The sequence below is a fragment of the Myxocyprinus asiaticus genome, chromosome 14, assembly GCF_019703515.2.
Source record: "Myxocyprinus asiaticus isolate MX2 ecotype Aquarium Trade chromosome 14, UBuf_Myxa_2, whole genome shotgun sequence".
Lineage (NCBI taxonomy): Eukaryota > Metazoa > Chordata > Actinopteri > Cypriniformes > Catostomidae > Myxocyprinus > Myxocyprinus asiaticus.
The window spans coordinates 18233208-18256731 of NC_059357.1; the positions used below are offsets into that span (position 1 = coordinate 18233208).

At 36.2% G+C, this 23524-nt stretch overlaps 1 protein-coding gene across 4 annotated transcripts in view; it reads right to left on the reverse strand.

Moving 5' to 3' along the window:
• Window positions 1–1862: 1862 nt before the first annotated feature.
• The window catches only part of LOC127452043 (F-box/LRR-repeat protein 16-like), a 34469-nt gene continuing 12807 nt past the window's right edge, over window positions 1863–23524 (reverse strand). For 2 of the 4 annotated variants that reach the window (XM_051717183.1, XM_051717180.1), the window contains exons 3-7: window positions 12814–13322; window positions 8213–8297; window positions 8050–8113; window positions 5164–6244; window positions 1863–4638 (exon numbers count right to left, since the gene is read on the reverse strand). In XM_051717183.1, coding sequence (XP_051573143.1) covers window positions 6096–6244; window positions 8050–8113; window positions 8213–8297; window positions 12814–13322 — 807 coding nt within the window. In that variant the 3' untranslated portion in view covers window positions 1863–4638; window positions 5164–6095. The remainder of the gene's footprint in view (window positions 4639–5163; window positions 6245–8049; window positions 8114–8212; window positions 8298–12813; window positions 13323–23524) is intronic. The other 2 variants (XM_051717181.1, XM_051717182.1) reach the window with 2 other exon arrangements.

Genomic DNA, 23524 nt, shown 5'->3' on the forward strand with positions numbered 1-23524 from the left:
AACGTCTTTTATCAAGCTCTGCATTTGTTGACCTGCAAACACAACAAAGCTTTTCTTCTGCCAATTCTGTTTCAGAGCCGTTTTAGTGCCTTATTCATTAAAGGATTGGTCCCTGGGGTCAAAACACTTTATCCAAACAGTAGGGGTGAGAATAGGCAAAGCAGATGTGTGTGTGGTTCTGGTTTTGCCTACACTGTTGGGCCCAAATGATCCCACAAGGATAGTAAAACCTGAATTCAAATCACCTACATTGTGGGGACCAACCAACAGTTCCCATGAGGAAAGCGGCTTAATAAACATACTACATAATGTCTTAATGAAAATGTAAACCTGTGAAAAGGTTTGTGTGAGGGTTATATTTAGATGTAGAGGATTAAAACATTATTAGTTTAGTATAAAAACAATTTATGTCAAAGGAAAGTTCCCACCATGATAGAAGTGTGTGCACGATAGTGTGTTTGTGCGTGCACAATAAACAGCAACATGCATTAATGTATCACAATTCAAACATATTATCTTATTGTAACAATTAAACTTAAGACAAAATCAATGACACAAATATGTCACTTATTTTGTACAACTTTTACTAAAACGGTGCAGACTGGAACCAACCAATTGAAAACAACAATGCTTGTCTGACAAGGCACTGCAGCCATGAGATGGAGTTCATAAAACTGTTTTCTCTTTCATTTCAAATGAACCACTACAACAGTATTTACAGAAGAAAATGTACCCTAAAGAAGCGTGACTTGTGACATGCTCCTATCACAAGAGAGAAATAAAATATGAGATAAATGAGAAACATTTGAAATAGTCAGTGTGAGGCAGAGATCTAACATTGCTCATTAGGCTGTCGAACCACAGTCGTCCAACCCAGTTAATTGCACCAGGATAAAAGTTGTATGTTACAGACCCTGTATGAATGTCAAAATCATTTCTAATATTGTTTTAGTATTACATGTACAATTACATACAAAGAGCCAACAGAAATGCAGTAATTTTTCTTTTTCTGCTGTTGAAAGATCCTTTGTCTCAAATAATAATAATAATAATTTAAAAAAAACATCCAGACATAAGTTAGTAGGGAAGAATTAAGAGGAACATTTGATTTATTCTGATTTATTCTATTAGCTTAACATTTAGAAGCGCCAGACATTTAGAGTAAAAAGCAAGCTGGAGGGTGAACAGTATCTGCCAACACTCTCAGCTGGATGTGGTAAGCTAATAAAACTCTTTCAAGAATTGAAAAGCACTGGCATTGGATGGAAACTGGCACTGGAAATGGTTTAAATTTACAGTGTAAATCAGACAGAACCACTTCATATCTGCCAAACCAGATTTGTCTGGCAATAAAGCGAAATCACACAGTAGTACCAGTATTTCATTGACTTGGAAAAACAACCATGCCCTGGTCATATTAGGAAGGCAGTAGGCATATGCACACACCCCACACAATGTCAATATAGATGCACAATAAACATCTGTTAATATTCTTGCATTTAGCCCGTGTTAATATGTCTTTGATATTAGCTCAATGTACAAAGTTAAACTAGCTGTATTTACTATCGATTGCTATTGCGATTCATCGCTAAAAGACGTTAACCTTTTTGCATATCTTGCCTCTTTCACACGCTTGCTTGCCCTGGCTTGTTTTTTTCCCAAGAGCAGTGTAGATGTGTGCAATTAGAGCCAAGCAGCCTCAAAAGAAGTTAAAACCTTCTGACAGATGGTTTGAACATTTTGATATTTATACATACATATAGAGATTACAGTGGGGTTAGTGCATGAGTTATTATCTTTATATTTAGGGTTCATCCCACACACATACACTCTCATTCCATACAAAGAGGAAAACGCTTGAGTTTGAAGTGAAAACCATAGTATTTATACAAGATTAATACAATATCTCTGACAGTTTCATATAATAGTCCTTAAATACTATGCAATGCCTTAATGATATATCTATTAATTATTCTCTTTATATCATCTCAAATGGTTCTGGTTTACATTATCAATGGAGGCACAAAAGATGAAAAGCTCTTTAATGGAATTTCTTTCAGATCTTTGCAAGTGTGTAAAAGCTGTTCTCTTCTTTAAAAGGTAAATACTGCAACATTTCTGCTAGTAAACGACGAGACCTCAAAGCAATTAAACACAGGGCTACGACTGAAGTCAGGCATATAAACTGGTGCGGAATATTCAACATCCAATCCTGGAGACAATTTAGTGTTTACATGCACGTTCTTATACCAATGATGCTTAATAAACCGACAAACGTGTGTGTCATGTAAACACCTAAAGCGCTTTTTCCTAATCGGGTTAAGGTCATAAACGGTTTAAGCATAAAGCCGATCGGCACAAGTAGATTTTTGCCCATTACCCTGATTTTGTGTTGCATGAAAACACCTTTACTGGCGTTCTTATGGGTTTTTCCAACGTGTGCAAGTTTTGTGTGCATGTCTCTTTTTGTTTTGATGTCAAAAGCAAAGAATAATCTGATTATTTCAGGTCTCATGTAAGCACAGTTTTCTTGTGCTCTCAGTAAAATCACAGTATGCCCACCTCTTCAGTCACTACTACACCACTGATTTTAACACTGAAAAAGTTACATACTTCAGCTTTAAGAAGAAAAAAAACGATCAACACGGGTAGTTTTTTGCCAATTACCCCCATACCGACCTTCTTACCGACTTATCCAATATGCGCAAGACTGTTTATGTTTTGACGTCAAAAATGGAGAATGATCCGACTATTTCAAATGTCATGTTGCGCTTTTTTTCAGCGTACTTTTGTGCATGTAAACTCTCAACAGACTGCTATTTTACAACCAAAAAGAAGGCTTGGAAATAGATCAGTCACTAAACATGAGAGGAAGGGTCTGTGGGAGGGTTAGAAAAGGCAGGTCAACTGAGTGTCAGCCTGGCCTCTGTCATCCAGTCCATCCCTTCTATTCTTCTCTTTCAGCTGTGTGTCAACATCGTGGCCACCAGAAACAGGCACCGCAGTTGTTCGAATCACTGCAGCCTTGGCAAAACGAGGCTGCTCATCCAATTCATCTGACAACATAAAACGTAATGGTAAACAAAACCCTGTCTCTCACAAATCAACTCCACTTCCCCCGCTATTTCCTGTCTCCTGTGTTTCCTTAAAAAAATAAATAAAAACATGGGGAAAGGTACTTATAAACAAACAACCTCATAGAATCCTAGTCAATTTAATAAAGAAATAAATATGTGCATCATGTCAATAAATTAACCCACTACCCATAAATGAAAGCAAATAAATACGTAAAAACTTAAATGATACAAAAGATAAATAAAGTCACACAAAGTAGTATGATTAAGAGCCTGTTGGGATCTCGTTCGGATAAGCAGTAGCCATTAACACTGATTAGCTGTGACCCCCTCATTAACGAGGCCACTATATACATGAAGAGATATCGACTGTCTGAGGTGAGTGTTAATGTTTTTGTTAATGTATCTTTTAGCAGATATACCCTCTTATCTTTAAAGCCTAGAGGATTTGGGTTGGGCTTGGGTACTGTCCACTTTAAAAACATGATGTTGGAATTATCCTGACCTTTTAAGTGCTAGAGGGAAAGCCTGTCTTTTTGTTCTCATTAATTGTGACCACACTTTCTTTTGGAGAGAGATTTGGCTGTTGTAAAGCCCCAAAGCATCTGTCATTGATCTAAAAGTTAATTTCTGTACAATTTCCTGAAGAATAAAAGTAGCAGTTACATGTATTACCATACCTGACCACAGATTATTATAATATTCAGAGGTAAACGCATTGCACTAGAACACCCCAAAATAAAAATGATTTTCATAATCAGTATTTGTCTTGTTTCCCAGTAAAAATGTCTAAACATCCTTTTAGAGGCAATTATTTAATTATTAAAAAATTACTTCAGAGACAAATTTGTTAGAAAATAAGACTTGTTTTCAGAGAGTATATCTTAAATTAAGCTTTAGTAAAAAAATTACCCAAATGGCATATTGTTTTTGTCTTTTTTTAACCATAAAAGTCAGTACATTTTGTTAATTTATGTTAACAAGAAAACAAGAAAAAAAAAAAAAGAAATCGCCGAGAGGTATGAAAAATAAACCTAATACAAGACAAATTCTCTGAGAACAAGTCTTAATATCTAATGTAATTTTGCTTCTAAAGAAAATGTATTTTATTTAAAGTAAGTTTAGATATTTTTACTGGAAAACAAGACCAAAAATGATTAAGAATTTTTTTTTTGTTGCTGTATAAGGGCTTATTTTTAATTAAAAAATTTGCCTAAGACTCCAAAATTTTGTCATTCAAGTTGGCCATAATCTTATTAGTGTCCTTTACATGCATTATGGTTAAAACTTGGTAAAATACATGAACAGTATCTTCATAAAGGTCAGCATCAAAGCAGACCCAACAGAGATGATCTGAGCAGCAAGTTAAACTCCTGAGAGGAAAATTGTAGGGTTTGGTATGGGGTGAGCAGGTAGAGTCTCGGTTGGAAGTGAACAAATGGCTGTTTCTATTAATCCCCCTGCGTACCTGTATTCCATGTACTCCATCATTCAATGAGGTAGGAGCCACAGATGAGTAAAATTGTGAGGGTGGTTTCTAAACTACAGAACCTGGCAGTAACACCTAAAAAAAAAATAAAAAAATAAAAATAAAAAATAAAAAAGGGTGCCACAAATCTAAATGCAGATGTATGGATAATGCATTCTTAAAACAAAACAGCTAAATGAATAGAGACTATTGTAATAAGCTTGTGTGGGTGTTTTGTGATCACTTAATTACACTGGCCTACCTCTGCATTTAATGCAAATCACTGTAAACCATATTCATCAGATGTATTATAGTTTACACTGGGATAAAAGAGACACTGAGCCCGTTCTGTAAGAAATGATGATAGAACTGCCATGCTGTCCACACTTACAATGCTTTGGCCTGGTGACAAGTAAGCATTGATGTTTCATTTTCAGTCTGTGAAAGGCTGTCGTGTAGCCCCACTGTATTATGGGATCGCTTAGATATCTCATCTTCATTGTTTCAGGATTAATATGGAAACCCACACATAAGCCATTAATATCAATTGACATCAAAATGGAATTAAAATAAAACAGGCAGATGAAAAAGCCAAGCTATCTTTTGTACAAACCATAGTACCTTTAAACCACAGAAAAAATGTAGCAGTTCCATTCCATTTCTTCTTCCACGAAAAGTTCTGGACTCTAAATATGTCTTTAAAGGAGCATTCTGTTGGGGGGATAAAATATCCTCCTGACTTCTGATAATGCTGGTTCCTTTTTAAAGGACAGTACCTCCTTTTACTGTACCATCACCGTACCTGGATTTCCATCTCATTCAAAAAGCGTTCGAAACCTCAATCACATACCATAAATATTTCACAGTAATCCTTTTCATCAAAAATAATACTTAAAAAAATAATATTTAAAAAACGAAAAAAGAGAACCGCATGACAATAAGGGAGTAGCGTGTATGTGGAAATCTACGTAGCTGTTCATCTCTAGAGTCCTTTGATAAGACACCAAAATGGAGTGGCAGCACCACTGAGGGGAACAGAAAACCAGATGCCGCTGGACAAAAGTGAAGAGACCTTGTTGCAGTGGCTCTTTTACCTCTTTCTTTCCCTTTGACTTCTTGGTTCCTCTATTTTTCCCTCTCACTACCTTTCCCTGGATATGAGAGACAGCTTAAACTGGCAACACACCTTTTTCACTTCGAGATAAAACAAGGTAGGATGAGACATGGAAGCTAGTCTCAAAGTTCAGTGGAGGAACATGTTCATGTATGTGTGGGGGCTGATTACAATGAGTCATATTATTGAATGAAAGATCTAGCCTCTGACCCACTCCGCTTTATACAGTTTCCCTCTTGCTCGTCAGTCAAGGCCTGTTCCAACCCTTTCTCAGATCTTCCATGTCAATGATCCCTTTTCACCCCTCCAGAAAAAAAATTTTGTTTCTTCTTTTCAATTTCCCTCCCTGTGGGTCCAGGATGAAGTTGGGTTTATCATCAGTCTGTAGGAGGAGGTTTTGGTGATATGGAGGGTGCCGGGGCCCGTGAAGCTCTTTGTTCTACTCGATGACCATGCAGCGTGGCAGATGCTGGGAGTAGTATTTGAAGAGTTCGGCGGTGGCGCCGGGGCAGTTAGTCAGTTCTAGCTCCTCCAGATCCTGCAGTTGGATCAGGCCTGAAAGGCCAGTGGTGGTCAGCAGAGGGCAGCCTGAGACAGAGTGAATGAGAGCTGGTTACATACAAACACTCATAGACATCTCCACAGCTCACTTCCTGTTTGTAATGCTGTGTGAGAACAACGCCATATTTTGCATCACAGATGCAGATTATTTCCACTGATACAATAGCAATTGTTTTTATGTTTAAGTGTCTGATAACTAATATACATAACCGATTTGTATTTTTATTTTTTACACAATATAACTAAATAATTGAACAACAATTTTTTTTTTATTATTATCATTATGAATATTTTGATGATGATGATTTATACCATTAAATATATGCATAAGTGTTTTTGTGCTCTAAATGGCAGCAAATTTATTTTTATCTTTGTGTAGGTCTACATGAAATTGTTAAGCTTTAAAGGCTATGCAATTTTTTATGGCTGTTACATACAAATGTAAGTACTTTATGCAATACATCAATTCAGTGGTTCCCAACCCTGTCTCTGGAGGCCCTCCAACACTGCACATTTTGTATATCTCCCTTATCTGACACACCCAATTCAGGTCAAAGAGTCTCTACTAACGAGCTAATGAGTTGAATCAGGTATGTTTGATTAGGGAGAAATCCAAAACCACTGCATTAATTGTTGGTAATTGCTGTTTGTTGGGTACTATTCTTAAGAGACCTACCAAATGGTGCCATTTATCTATAGATAATACTGATATTAAAGAATCGATGATAACACTTTACAATAATGCATTATTCATTAACATAAGTTAACCACATTAGCTAACAAGAACTAATGATAAACAATCATTTTACAGCCATTATTAACCTTGTTTAATGTTAATTTCAACATATACTAATACATTTTTAACTTTTAAAGTTGTATATGATAACATTAGTTAAAGCATTATGAACTAACATGAACTAACAATTTACAATAGTACATTTATAAATTAACATTAACCAAGCTTAGTACATGCTATAAAAAAACATTGTTCATTTTTAGTTTATGATACCTAATGCATTTACTAATGTTAACATATATTCATATTTTTTATTTATTATCATTAGTTACTATTATTGTTATTTCGTCATTATTCTATTATCATGATGATTGCTGCTGTTATTGTGATTGACTATCATTTTGATTCATCAGTATTCTTATTCTTATTATTTTTGTTATAATTCTTGATTAAATGTTTTTTTGTCATTATTAGTTTGATTTGTATGTTTTTGAGTATTGTACATTGATATACTGGAGATTTTTAATGTTTGATGTTAACCCTTGGCTAGTCAAGTGATGTCCATTGAGTAATTGTTCCGGGGTATTTGAGGGTTGCTGTGCATGTTTTTTATATTTTTTTTATATTTATTATTATTTTTTTTATTGTCAGATGAAGAGCCATTGGCTCAAAACGTCACCTAAGGAGTTGTGGTGTACTGACTTTTCTCCTTTGATACTATTCTGCCTTTGGTCGAGCACCTACACTGAGCTTTTTTGCCATTGGATGTGTGTGCTTTTGGTTAACTTTTTTACTCATCTGCAAATGTACAATGTTCTTTTAAATACTGTGCATATATCACAGCGTGATTACGTGTTCATCAACTAAAAGGAAAGTTTATCTTTCTGTTCTTAAACAATGTATTTTAACTCACACAGCATTATCTATTTTTGAAGGATTAACTGAGCTTTTTCCATAACATGATTAAGCTCAGGTATTCGTAGAAACAATCTACTTCCAAACATACCACACAATTTGCTGATAGTACTTTATCACTGAGAAGCATCCTGCACTGTTATCAACACTGTACTTTCAGAGAGTGAAAGATAGTTTTTACCTGCTAGAGAGAGAAGTCGAAGACTCCTCATGCCATATAGATGCTGTAACCCAAAGTCTTGCACCTAAACACACACACATATATACATTTATTACTGGAATAAGACTATACCCCATTTGGCAGATTGACTGTCGGTGACTGAAAAAGCTGGATAGATGCTTACCTGACAGCACCAGCGCAGGTAGAGACTTCTCAGAGTGGACATGGTGGATAAGTAACCCAGGCCTGTGTCTGTGATTCGCACACACCTGTATACAGCCATAAAGGAGAGTCATTACACCAGAGGCGCCCAAACTTTTTCCTACGGAGGGCCAAAAATCAATCTTGATCGAGGGCCATGGGCCAAAAGAGAACATTGCATTATAACAAACTCAGGCCAGAAATGTATTTCTGAAAATGATGGGGGGGGGGGCATTCACCCCCTTACATATGGGGGCATTGCATAACATGCATTGTTACTAAAACAGTATTTTTTTTTCTCATTCACATATTTCCAAATATTTTGGCGATTAAATTAATAGCCCGCAAAACAAATGCACAGACACAGTAGATGTAGATGACAGCATTTCTCTGGATTTGGAATGAGGAGCTTATAAAAAAAAACGTAGCAAATCCTTCAAGCCAATTTAATAAAACAATGAACATTAGTCAGAGATATGAAGTGGTTAATGTTCTGTAACATTATTATTGTATCATTATTAATGTTTTATTTAACATCAAGGCTATTAAACACATCCAAATATTATTTTTGTTAACATTATTATTGACTATGTTGTAGCATTTGATCATTTTAGTGCGTGTGCATGACACTGAACTGATGCAAAGCGTGAGAAGCGGAGTGCCCGTCTGTGCATGTTTATGGTGTGAGCATCCGCCACTGACTAGACACCATCTGCACAACGGACGCATGAAACAAATAATGTTCAGCGAAAATTCAAATGAAGAACTCGATGGATATATTCATTTGGAACTATATCAGATTGCAGGGGGATTTTTTTTTAGCCCAGAGCCTCCGTTAATTTCCGACCAGATGGAGATGACTAGAGATGGAGATGAGAGATGTAACAGGTGTTTAAGTGTCTCTGTTCATCATGCAGCTGGTACATTACACAAAGTATTTTTGCTATTTCTGCCTTTCTTGCAAATGTGCTGCATTTTGAAAAATGAGGAAGCGCCAAGATATCAAAGGTGTTCGCTGTCACGTGCTTGCAATGTTAACAGCTTTGTTGATTATAAACAGGAACGATATAGTTTTATCGCTAGTATGTCTCGCTTACGGAGACATGGTATAACACATTTGCATGTCAAATTAACAGGTTTAGAAAGGTTTATACATCTGTAACATCTTCAGTTCAGTATCTATGCGACAAAGCACTTTTTCACTTTGCGCGCTCACACTTCTGACAGCTGCACGAAAGCAAGAGAGGGAGAGACAGAGCGGATTTATTTGCGCAGCTTCTGGAATTAGTTTGACACAAAAACAAGTTTATTGATTTGATTTGTTCATCTGTATCTATTGGTTTACTAATATAGAGACTAATTTGCAGTTGCACTGTAAAGTAAATAAAAGTGTGCGGGAATTGAATGAATGTGAAAATTGTGGGAATTATTACAATTGTGCACAACAGCCGCAATCCCATGCCGAATTTCAGGTTCTGCAAACTGTTTTATATTAAAATATTAAAGTTGCCCTGGTTCCCCTCCTTTATAAATTAATTATATATATAAAAAAAACATCACTCTGCAATCTGCCTAATTCAATGAAAAGCTGCATCAGTAGCATTTTTTTTTTTCACTCTTGTCATATACATCAAGGCGGGCCAAATCAAAGGTCATCGTGGTCCCTAGTTTGGGTATCTCTGCATTACACAATAATCATCAAAATTTTAAATAAAAAGTGGAAGTATGAGAATCATGTTTGTGACCAAAAATTTTAAATACATCAAAACTATCTTCAAAAGTAGTCACCCCACACTCTGGGCATTCTCTTAACCAACTTCATGAGGTATTCACCTGGATGTTTTTTTAAACCGTATTGAAGTTTGGAGAACAGCACTGAGTTCCCAGGTATACTCGACACTTGTTGGCTGCTTTTCCTTCACTACCCAGCCCAGCTCATCCATTAAACCTTGTGTGACCTTCGGGACATTTTTGTCTTTTTCATCTTTGTTTTTTCAATCATTTTGTCTGTGTTAATGCCAACGGCATAAATTTTGCCAAAGGTGTGTATTTTTGGGGGAATTTTGATATTTTAACCTCAGTTCCTATAATACATCTATAATACACCTAGTACACAAAATAGTTACACTCAGGACCTTCAGGACAAAAATTTTCCCATTGAAACCCATTTAAACTGCCATATTTGATCCCAGTACCATTAAAGCAAAAAATAAGATATTATGCTTTCATTCCAGAGCTCTGGCTTCAAAATTAAACATTTTAATAGTTTCCACCAGATGGCATCATTTTTCTCATGTTTAGCCTATGGAGCAAATACATGCTTTTTTCTTATTTTCTGTTTGCTGTATTATAGAGCACTGCAGGCCAATTGAATAAATGATGCAGCTAAAATTGTGTGGGTGTGTTGGTATGGATGTCAGAGTGTGTTTTGTATGTGCGTATTGAGAAATGTATGTGTGTGTGTGTGTGTGTGTGTGTGTGTGTTGTGTAAAAAACAACAGTGGCATTAACAAACTGGAATTTAAAGGGTTAAAATCATGAAAATGAATGAATATTTGGTAGTTATGATGAGGACTGATGTTGGTTAAAAAAAAAAGTCAGTGAAAGTGGAAAATCATATTACTATATAATATTATTATGGCAGTAGCTGGACATGGACATTTTTGTCCTTCAAGGTACTGAGTGTGTTTTGTTTTTTTATTTTAGTTTTAAATCTGACACCGCAAAAAAAAAAAAAAAAAAATGCATCAAAATCAACGTTGTTGCTAATCATTGACATATCCCAGACTGTCATAATCCAAAAAAATAAATAAATAAATAAATAAATCCCCTTAGTATTTTGTATATGGAAAATAATAAATGTTTTGTGTTTTTTTTTTTTTTCAACATTATATAAACAAACTCGCATTTAAAGGGTTAAAATCCTGAAAATTAATTAATATTTGGTAGTTATGATGAGGGCTGATGTTGGTTAAAAAATTAACTAATTGAAAGTGGAAAATAATATTAATATATAATATTATTATTGCAGTTTTTGACGCAGACATTTTTGTCCTCTAAGGATCTCTGAGTAACTTTTTTTTATTGATGCACAAGGGTTAAAACAAACCAATAAAATGTAGGCACAATTCAATTAACAACATAGGCACAATTTCTTTCTTTCTACAAAATTAATTTCAAGCATGTAGGCATAATCCTATAAATGTTTTTAAGATAATAAAAAACATAAATTCAGTCAAGTGTGTTAACCTTTGATAGTGTAAATCAAAGCACCATGGCATTACCATCTTAGCCCTCACTATACAATGATGTACCATAAAGGGCATTACTGACATTTCCCTTTTGAAAAGACCAGGAATTTCCATGCTGATCCACGCTGATTTATGCTGGTTAGTGCTGGTCTGAGGCTGATCAAGGCTGTTTTTCTGGTTAAGCTGGTTGATAACAATAGTTAAACTAGAGAAAAAGCCTGACAGTGACACCAGCATCCTATTTTCCAAAAAGCATCCATTTTCCAAAAACAAAAAAAAACTTGTCTTATTTAAAATCCAGCTGCAGTTGCCATATCAGCCAAACTGTTATAATGGAAGCATCTCACTTGTCAGAAGAGCTCACTTTGTCCTATTTGCCTTACAAGCAACATTCAAGCAGCACCTAGATTGAAGCGGAAACGTAGGCAGAAAGACGTCTACTGAAACCCATAATCCATTTTCATTTTGTGTTGGTGGAGCTTATGCTTCAGTTCATATTATGCTAATAACACTGGCAAAAAAGAAAGGGGAACTAGCATGCTAAAGCAACCCCCACCCATAAGCTAAATTACCTAAACTAAACTTAAGCTTGTATAATACAATTAAATCATAGCAAATATGCTATAAAATTAAATTAATATATTACTCAAATGAAAAATATTTGAAAGAAGAAAAGGTGCACTATCCATTTACAATGCTCTTAGCAGATTTTAGAACTGACACAAGAGAGAGGGCTAACATTTCTGTTAATCAACCAAGTAAGCACTCTCAAAATCACCATCAGCCAAAGATTGTTGTCAAAGAGTTCAAATATGAGATTAACAATAACAATACCTTTATAAAGAGATGGGCCCCCTTAAAACCATAGTTTACCCAAATATAACAAAAAAAATGGTAATAATTTACTCACCCTCGTGTGGTTTCAAACCCGTATGACTTTCTTTTTTCCATGGAATACAAAAATAGAATGTTAGCCTCAGTCACTATTCACTTTCAGTGCATTTTTATTTTTTTTTAATTTAATTTTTTTTAAACAATTCTGCTAGATAACTCCTTGTGTGTTCCAGGGAGAAAGTTACATGAGTTTGGAATGATACAAGGGTGAGTTAATGACAAAATGTTCATTTTCTGTTTAACTATTCCTTTTAGAATCTTTCACTGAAAAACCCATGTTGATCGACCCCTAATCTGAATACTGGGGAAACATGTCCTCTCAATCTATATGGTGGTTAAAGCCCTGCTTTTGGCCACAAAATCTGCTTCCAATGAGGCTCTCTCATATCAGCAAGATTCAGTTTTATCTCTGTACTGCAGAATCAGCACACTGACTCACCGGTCCAGAACCAGCTCCTCCAGCTTGTGCAGGTCACAGGCGATGTACTCCAGGGCCATGTCAGTGATGCGGGGGCACCAGGATAAATCCAGGCTCCGGAGCTTCCTTAGATTCTCAGCCACCAGCTCCACACCATCATCGGTGATCTTTGAGCAGCCTGACAGGCTGAGGGAGGTGAGGTTGGGCAGACTGTGCACCATGTTGACGACACCATGGTTGGTGATCTCCCAGCAGGAGTTCAGGCGCAGCGTGTGAGTGGTGTAGCCTTGCTTGGCGGTGAAGTAGGCCATGGCTGTGTCGGTTACGTGATAGGCCTGCAGGCTGAGCTCCGATAGGTTGGGAAGGAGCTGGGAAATAGCGGCGATGGCGTCGTCAGCCACGTTGATGCAGTCGCTGACGCTAAGGGAGGTAAGCCGTGCATTCAGGCTGGACCACAGACCGGCCTCCGTGAAGTCATTGCAGCCGGACAGTTCGAGGTGCATTAACCCCTGCATCTGTTCCAACATCACCTGAAAAAGCCAGGATAGGGTTCAGTGATGTAACACTAATTTTTTTTTGTCCAGATCCAATGCATTCCATTGAATTGCATCCAAACATGCCATTCACACAACAATTACTTGAATACAACTCTACTATGATAAATATGTTTTCAAATTCTGAGTTTAAAGTCGGAAAACCTATTAAAGTCCACCAAAGGGATAGTTCACCCAAAAATGAAAATTCTCTCATCATTTACTCATCCTCATGCCATCCAAGCAGTATGGCTTTCTGTCTTCTAAAGAGCACAAATGAAGATTAGAAGAATATCTCAGCTCTGTAGGTCCATACAATGCTAGTGAATGATGGTCAGACCCTTCAAGTTCCAAAAAAGAGATAAAGTTAGAATAAAAGTAATCCATATGACTCCAGTGGTTAAATCTATATGTCTTTAGAAGCTATATGATAGGTGTGGGTGAGAAAAAGATCAATACTTAAGTCCTTTTTTTACTGTAAATCTCCACTTTTAGATTAATAGTAAAAAAGGATTGAAATATTGATCTGTTTCTCACCTAAAGTGACCATCGCTTCAGAAGACCTATATTAAACCACTAGAGTCGTATGAATTACTTTTCTGCTGCCTTTATGTGATTTTTGGAGCTTCAGAGGTCTGGTCACCAATCACTTGCATTGTTCAGCAGAAAAAAGAAAGTCATACACATCTGGGATGGCATGAGGGTGAGTAAATGATGAGTATGAGTATTTTCACCACAAGAAGGCAACGACCAAGGATGGAGGAAGCTTCCCGAGGATGCTTGAGTGAGGAAGCACAGTTGCATCCTATGTGGAAGACTTTTTTGTTGAAACACCGGACACACATAAATTCTCCTCTCCCTTCACATCTGGCACAACAGTTTTAATGCATGTTTCACATTTGCAGTTGAAATAAAACATAATTGTCACATCCGTAAACAGTGCATCTTTAATTATTAGGATTTATTATAAATATATTAATAAATATAGGGGGCCTGGGTAGCTCAGTGGTAAAGACGCTGGCTACCAGCCCTGGAGTTCGCTAGTTCGAATCCCAGGGCATGCTGAGTGACTCCAGCCAGGTCTCCTAAGCAAACAAATTGGCCCGTTTGTTAGGGAGGGTAGAGTCACATGGGGTAACCTCCTCATGATCACTATAATGTGGTCCGTTCTCGGTGGGGCGCGTGGTGAGTTGAGCGTGGTTGCCGTGGTGGATGGCGTGAAGCCTCCACACACGCTATGTCTCCGTGGCAACGCGCTCAACAAGCCAGATGCGCAGGTTGACGATCTCAGATGCGCAGGTTGACGATCTCAGATGCGGAGGCAACTGGGATTCGTCCTCCGCCACCCGGACTGAGGCAAATCACTATGAGGACTTAAAAGCACATTGGGAATTGGGCATCCAATTATATATATATATATATATATATATATATATATATATATATATATATAATAAAGTTTCAACAACATAACAGCATAAAAGGTAATGCAGCAGTGCAGAAACCGCACTCTGAAGTGATGCTTGAGTGAGCAAGGACATTTCATTTTACAAAAACATCTTGTTTCAATTGCTCCATCCTCATTCCCAAAGAGGGTGGAGCTAGGAAGCAAGGAAAGGAAACGAGGGTGCACAATTTTAAAAATGAGAAGCACCAACAGTCAGGTGGTGTAACCAACATGCAGGTAGCAATTTTCTTGTCATGTGACAAGTAAACTTTAAAACAGAGAGGACCCTCATGACTGTCAAGGTCATTATGTTTTTAAAGTTGAGTCATTAAAGTAATTAAATCACTTTTATTTGTAGAAAATGCTATAATTGTTTTGTTGTTTGTTTTATGTATGAAACCAAAATGGACTCAAATATAACATTTTACTGGGCGTTTACACAACAACATTTTCAACTAAAAACTGAAAACTTTTTATGCGTTTTGGCTGTTCGTTTACACGACAATGGCGTTTTGGGGCCTGAAAACACAAACTTTTGAAAACGGGTTTCAAAGTGCAAGTTTTTGAAAACGATGACATCATGCGCACGCGTATTACGTGTTATATAAAGAATGATGGATTGATAGGCATCAATTTGAGATGTATAATTATCAATATGAATACTGGTGTCTGTGGAAATAACAATAATCAACAATTTATTCATTTGGAGTGTTTTGTATGGAGTGTGAACATTGTACAGTAGGCAGAACCTGCAATTTGAAAATCTTGAAATTAATGTATGGATTCAGATGGGAAAAATGTATTTGTATTTTAAATGTTACTTATTTATTTACTTTTATTATGAAATTATTTGATGTACCTTTACCCTGCAATTCATTCGCCCACCGCTTATGTATATAGCCTATAGACAGAGATGTGATGTCATGTACAGTATTCAATGATATGCTTAGAATATGAAAACACGAGGCAGTGAAAATGCATGTTAGATCCAGTGTACACAAGACCTCTCTCTCTGTCAGAAGATATCCATATATCAGAGTTTTGTCTGATATCCAAAACCAGTCAACATCAACAGCTTATGTTAACTTACTCTCCTTCCAGCCCAAGAGTCGGCAGGGGGGATACAGAAGAAGGCAGGAGACGAAGTGATGGTAAAAATGAGCAGAGTTTATTGAATAATCTTGAGAGTTCAGTCTATAGGCATGCGTGCGAGTACTTCAAAACTACAATGGACTACAGGACTGTGTTTGTGCTGCTCAAGATTTTGAGTTTATTGATGCTTCTCCAGCAAAGTAATTGTAGTAATAAAGCAACCTCATCTTCCGTCCAGACAAAATTGCTCGATGCTTTCACCATCTTCATTGTTTGTATTCAGCGCTCTGTGGAAGAATGCTTATGTGCGCATGCACGTAGTGTTTGCAACTACTGGCCTGGAATGCATTATACAGCGTTTTTAGTCGTTTTCGCGGATCCGTATGAACGGGGAACGTTTTGACAACGTTGTCATCTGCACGTGAAACTTTTCAAAAAAGCAAAGGAAAAACTTTTCCGTTTTTAGTACATCGTTGTCGTGCAAACGTATCCTAAAAATTTCTAATTTTTATTATCTAGGACAACCTTATTTGTTTATGACCCAGGAGCAACAGCACACATAAAAGCATACTATATGTACAACTGCAAATCTACAACTGGTTCAATGATGGATCTGAGGTGTTGTGGGATAGAGCTGCCAAAAACTCAACAAAGCATTAATAAACTCACAAAATAAGCAAAATCAGACTAACTGTGCAATTCCTACATCAACAGCTTATGTTAACTTACTCTCCTTCCAGCCCAAGAGTCAGCAGGGGGAATACAGAAGAAGGCAGGAGACGAAGTGATGGTAAAAATGAGCAGAGTTTACTGAATAACCTTGAGAGTTCAGTCTATTATTATTATAAATTATAAATATTATAAATAATAACAGTAATCTCAAATAAAAATAAAATAGTTGACTCAACTTAAGCTTTATTTTGTACTGTTCTTTCTAGTTTTAATTAAGTTACTGTTACTAAGCCCTAAAGTTAAATAAAACAATCAAGTTTTCCTAATTAAACAGAAATTAAAATTCCACATTTTGGAAATATAACATTTGGAAATATTATCATATACAAAATTGTGGCTGTGTGGGATACCCACAAGACCTTGCGCTTTAATAAATGATGTATGTTTGGTCAAGACAAGGGAACTTATGGAGAAATAAAATTATTGTTATTAAAACAATAATATAGTTTTCATTAATATTACTATTGTTGTTTGTAGCTGATTGATGGTTGTGATTAGTGTTACCACTGGTGAACTTGGAGCATGTTAAATTTAAATCTTTCTTTTCTACTCAATTGTACTTTTATAAAGTGCAGATTTATGTGCACTAAGAAGTCCTGAGGAGAATCCAATATGCCAAATGGGTAACATAGATTCCAGTCATAATTTTCCATACTGTTTAAGACGTGACATAACTTGATATTAGGGCAGGGATGATTCATCGACGTAATCGATTACAGAAATACGTCGATTTGCATAACGTGTCGGCGTGTCACAATGGAGTAATTAAAATAGCAGCGCCCGGTTTATGCATGGATTCCCCCGAAGAACAAGCTGCAGCTAAAAAAACTCACCCATGGTCATCTAAAGCATGGGAGTATTTTAGCCAGAGACCCAACAATGTGGTACTATGACATATTAGTATTACAGCACGTGTTTCTGTTAGTAGTCATCACTTAAAATTGATTTTCTAAATGTTTCCTCATCGCCCCCATGTTAAAAGTAATTTCTGCGCCACTGCTAACATTGAGTGACCATACATCCTCTTTTTCCCGGACATGTCCTCTTTTTCAGACCTTAAAAAAGAGTCCGGCCGGGATTTCTAAATTTGCGAAAATGTCCGGGATTCAGCTTTAGTTGCATTATGATGTGCATCTGGTCTAATACTTCATTGTGTGTGCGTGCATATTTGCATTGCTTTAACCCCTCTTTGTAAGTCCCGCCTTCTCGCACACAATTAGATTAATCAACTAATAGGAAAAAGAATCGTTAGATTCATCGATAAATAATAATCGTTAGGTGCAGCCCTACTTAATATAATAATTGATAATTGAAATAATGAAATAAAACAACGATACTTTAATCACAGATGAGTTAAGTTTACTTGTAACTAGTAAACTGTACTTAAATAATTAAGTTCACTTTACTTGAGCCAAAAAGTAAGGTCAACTACTTAGATTGTACAGTGCTACTTGTACCCAGAATCATTCAAGTTAAAAAATCTGAATCATCCTGGCAGACTCCAACCATAAAATTAAACAAAAACTGAAACAATTATGATCAAAAGATTTATGGTTAGGCGCGATCAGATTTTGGTTATGGTGACCAGTTAATTAAGTATTTAGATAAGACAAGAAGGCAGCCTGCAAAGAAAGAAACTACTAAAATATATATAAAACGGGACATCATTGTAAGAGAACTTTAAAAGTACAATGTGAAAGCTTTCTAAATCAACAAAAAAGCCTAAACCTATATTAAAGCTATTGTAACTCTTTCTGTCTTAAAAAAGACTTTCATGAATTTGTCTAAAAGAACCAAAATAAATATTTCCCATTTTCTCATTCAAATTTAGCGACTTAACCTAACGGATGTACATAGACAATTAAAAAAAAGCATTAGTACAGCCATTTAAATGTAGTTAAATGAGTTTAATTAAGTGCATGTGTGTTAAATGTATAGTTCACCCAAAAATAAAAACTCTTTCATCATTTACTTACCTGTATGTTATTTCAAACCTGTATGCCTTTCTTAAACAGAAAAGGAGATGTTCGGCAGAATGCTAGCCTCAGTCACCACTCACTTTCATTGCATTTTGTTTCCGCACAATGAAAGTAAATGGTGACTGAGGCTGTCCATCCTGAACATTCTGCCAAACATCTCCTTTTGTGTTCTACAGAAAAAACATACAGGAACAACATAAGAGAGAGTAAATGATTGTTTATTTTTTGGGTGAAGTATCGCTTTAAATGTAAGGACGTTTAGCTTTTACACAAACATAAAGCAGATTTTTGAAATTAAAATATGGAAATAAATGGAAAGAAAATATATACAAAATTCTGCACTAATTCTGGGTCACTATTACTATATCTCCTTTGTGTGGAAGGTCAGATGTCCTTGCTTCCATTGAAGCACACAAGATGCTCTTTGGAACATTCTTAAATCATGCTGGGATAAAAAGGATCATCAGGTTTTGCACAAACTTGTGGAGTCCATACCAGCTGGAGTGCATGCTGTTATTAAAGCAAAAGGGAGACCAACACCAAATTCTAAGAAATTCAGAAATTTGTGTTTTCAACTTTCTACTCAAATTCTTTTGCTGATAATACAATTTGTAATGAAATATTTTGTATTTAAATTAGAAAAGAATGGAAAATAGGAGCATTTTCACTAGTGGTCTCAGACTTTTGGAGCCTAAATAATGCACACCTGGATATTTGGCCTAATTATTGTGATCAACCACAAAAGTTAATGTATTCAGACAGTTCACAATCGATGTATTGTGACCCCACTGACCTAGTTACAAAGTAGAAAAAAAAAAGAGAGAGAGAGCGAACAATGTGCAAATGTTCAGTTTTCAGTCACAATTTCAGTTTTTCAGTTTCTGTATTTATATTCTTGATACACGAATCATGAATTTATAATGAATTCACCAATGGCTAAGACAAAGAGCAAATAACAGAGCTAATTTCACCAAGAAAAACAAATCTTGAAGCCAGGCTTCTGTTCTCCTATCGAGTACATGGTCATTAGCTTTGTGCTGTGATATCTTCCCTGTCCTATATAATTCACAAGCAAGCCTGAGGTGCACAGGCCTTCTCTCAGACAGAATAAGCTCCACAGATTTTATCACTGCACATGCTGCTTTGTGTATCTGGGGGGGGGGCTTGGATGCTGTCACAAACAATTTGAGAGTTAACCATGGCAACAAAAGCCCAGTCCTAGAATAGCAACAGCATAGAGACAAGTGTGATGAGCGTGATCATCTCTGCATGTTCTCGAAAAACACAATAATTTTTTAACCATGTATGTTAGACACTTCAGATTCTATTACCATCTAGCTAATTATGTTATACTTCACTGACCCCAACACAAATATGATATATAGCTACATCTAACAACATATTTTGTGTCTGTAAACATAGCAAAGCTTAGTGTAATGAAATATATATATTTATATGGATATGGATTAGAATAAATATGTTAGATTTTAAGACTTGTTTTTCAGAGAACTGTTTTATCTTGTTTTAAACATAATCCTTACTAAATGTTGTTAGATTTATATTTAAAACAAGAAAAAATTAATTCAAGATACGTTTTTTGAAAACAAGTATAATAATGTCTTCTCCAGTAACGTAATGGTGTTTTAAGAATGATTATTTACTGTATTTTTATACTCTCGAAAATTGAGATTTTTATTTTATGTGAATAAATAAATGTACATTTTTAATTTCAACATGATTTGTACTTCAGACCTTTGTTTTGTTGGACAAAAAATAGCTTCATACTATGTTACACACGTATGGTTTTCTACCAAATTTAACAATTTATGATTGGAGCCAAACTCACAGCCCAATATCTCCAGTTTTAAGTAAAGTTTGTTCTGAACCATAATCTAAAAGGATATTAAGATATCTTTAATACATCTGGATAGGGATGCACCGATATGGAATTTCTGGGCATATACCGATAACTGATAATTCACAGCTCATTGTGGCCGATACTGATAGCCAATATTTAAAAAAAGGTTTTAAGTTTTAATCCAACCTGTAACTGCTAGGTAATTCATTCACATTTGAAAAATATGTGTCATGTAAAAGCTTGGATTTGGACTTGCTGCTATTTAAGGTTTGGCTGATGTAACATGAACCAGAAATGTGCCTATAAAACAAATGTATGCTGATTTGAATGAGAAATAAACGACAGTACACCTGCATAAATTGTATGGTGCCCATTTATATGAGTGTTTACGGTAATCCTGATGACTCTAACAGAGAAAGAATAATGAACTTCAAACAGCTGTAATAATGCATTAAACCAAAATGAGGTGATAAACATTAAACAACAAAACACACAATACAAACCCTAAACTCTGTGTAATATTTATAATAGCAGCCAGACTGCGAGTGCAGCGGTGGTCACAGACGCTTTTTACATCATTCATCTATAACAGTTCCAATAGTCATGAGTCATAACGTTAGAAAAATCTCAACTCGTAAAATACAACAAGCACATTCGTTTCACTCACAAACTAATGTTTTTAGCCATCTCGAGTCACTCTGTGAAATTTGTTTCAAGATCTATGAACCATGTTAGGTTGTTTTGGGGCTTGTTTTAAACGCAATGCTGTGCATCAAGTAACGATGTGCAATTTTGCACATTCTGTTTATGTTTCATTAAGTAATAAACGAAAGTTATCGCCCCCAAGTAACATACATACATGTTTTTGTCGCATTTTCATTTATTGCCTCATGAAACATCAACAGAATATGGGAAATGACATGTCATTACTCACAGCAGATGATCCCGAATTAAAATTTGACCTAAAACAACAAAACAAGGTGCAGAGATGTTAAAATAATCCACACAAAGCAACATCAGCTTGGCTCTCACCTGCTCTCACTCACACAGACATGTTGTGTGTGTGCGCACGCGCACTGTCGCTTGGGGCTGCCCGAGTCTCTGCCTGAAGGAAAGACACTGCAGGCAGTCAGAGATTCTCAGCCGCAAGCAAATAAACCTTAACAAATTATTGGCGAAGATATTGGCGGTAATTCCATCATCGGCGTGATAATAATATTTTGATTTTTCCGGTTATCGGCCAATAATATATCGGCCACCAATATATTGTGCATCCCTACTTCTGGAGTTAAAGGCACTTCAACTTTGAAAAAAAATAAAAATAAAATAAATATATATACAGGTGCATCTCAATAAATTAGAATGTCGTGGAAAAGTTCATTTATTTCAGTAATTCAACTCAAATTGTGAAACTCGTGTATTAAATAAATTCAATGCACACAGACTGAAGTAGTTTAAGTCTTTGGTTCTTTTAATTGTGATGATTTTGGCTCACATTTAACAAAAACCCACCAATTCACTATCTCAAAAAATTAGAATACATCATAAGACCAATAAGAAAAACATTTTTAGAGAATTGTTGGCCTTCTGGAAAGTATGTTCATTTACTGTATGTGTACTCAATACTTGGTAGGGGCTCCTTTTGCTTTAATTACTGCCTCAATTCGGCGTGGCATGGAGGTGATCAGTTTGTGGCACTGCTGAGGTGGTATGGAAGCCCAGGTTTCTTTGAAAGTGGCCTTCAGCTCATCTGCATTTTTTGGTCTCTTGTTTCTCATTTTCCTCTTGACAATACCCCATAGATTCTCTATGGGGTTCAGGTCTGGTGAGTTTGCTGGCCAGTCAAGCACACCAACACCATGGTCATTTAACCAACTTTTGGTGCTTTTGGCAGTGTGGGCAGGTGCCAAATCCTGCTGGAAAATGAAATCAGCATCTTTAAAAAGCTGGTCAGCAGAAGGAAGCATGAAGTGCTCCAAAATTTCTTGGTAAACGGGTGCAGTGACTTTGGTTTTCAAAAAACACAATGGACCAACACCAGCAGATGACATTGCACCCCAAATCATCACAGACTGTGGAAACTTAACACTGGACTTCAAGCAACTTGGGCTATGAGCTTCTCCACCCTTCTTCCAGACTCTAGGACCTTGGTTTCCAAATGAAATACAAAACTTGCTCTCATCTGAAAAGAGGACTTTGGACCACTGGGCAACAGTCCAGTTCTTCTTCTCCTTAGCCCAGGTAAGACACCTCTGACGTTGTCTGTGGTTCAGGAGTGGCTTAACAAGAGGAATACGACAACTGTAGCCAAATTCCTTGACACGTCTGTGTGTGGTGGCTCTTGATGCCTTGACCCCAGCCTCAGTCCATTCCTTGTGAAGTTCACCCAAATTCTTGAATCGATTTTGCTTGACAATCCTCATAAGGCTGTGGTTCTCTCGGTTGGTTGTGCATCTTTTTCTTCCACACTTTTTCCTTCCACTCAACTTTCTGTTAACATGCTTGGATACAGCACTCTGTGAACAGCCAGCTTCTTTGGCAATGAATGTTTGTGGCTTACCCTCCTTGTGAAGGGTGTCAATGATTGTCTTCTGGACAACTGTCAGATCAGCAGTCTTCCCCATGATTGTGTAGCCTAGTGAACCAAACTGAGAGACCATTTTGAAGGCCCAGGAAACCTTTGCAGGTGTTTTGAGTTGATTAGCTGATTGGCATGTCACCATATTCTAATTTTTTGAGATAGTGAATTGGTGGGTTTTTGTTAAATGTGAGCCAAAATCATCACAATTAAAAGAACCAAAGACTTAAACTACTTCAGTCTGTGTGCATTGAATTTATTTAATACACGAGTTTCACAATTTGAGTTGAATTACTGAAATAAATGAACTTTTCCACGACATTCTAATTTATTGAGATGCACCTGTATATATATATATATATATATATATATATATATATATATATATATATATATATATTGACTCATATTATTGGTATATAATGCAACAAGGTATGCTGAAGTCAACTGATTTTTCATCATTTATAATTTCTTTTGCCAGTAAAAAATAAAAAACTGAGCCAGGGACCTCTG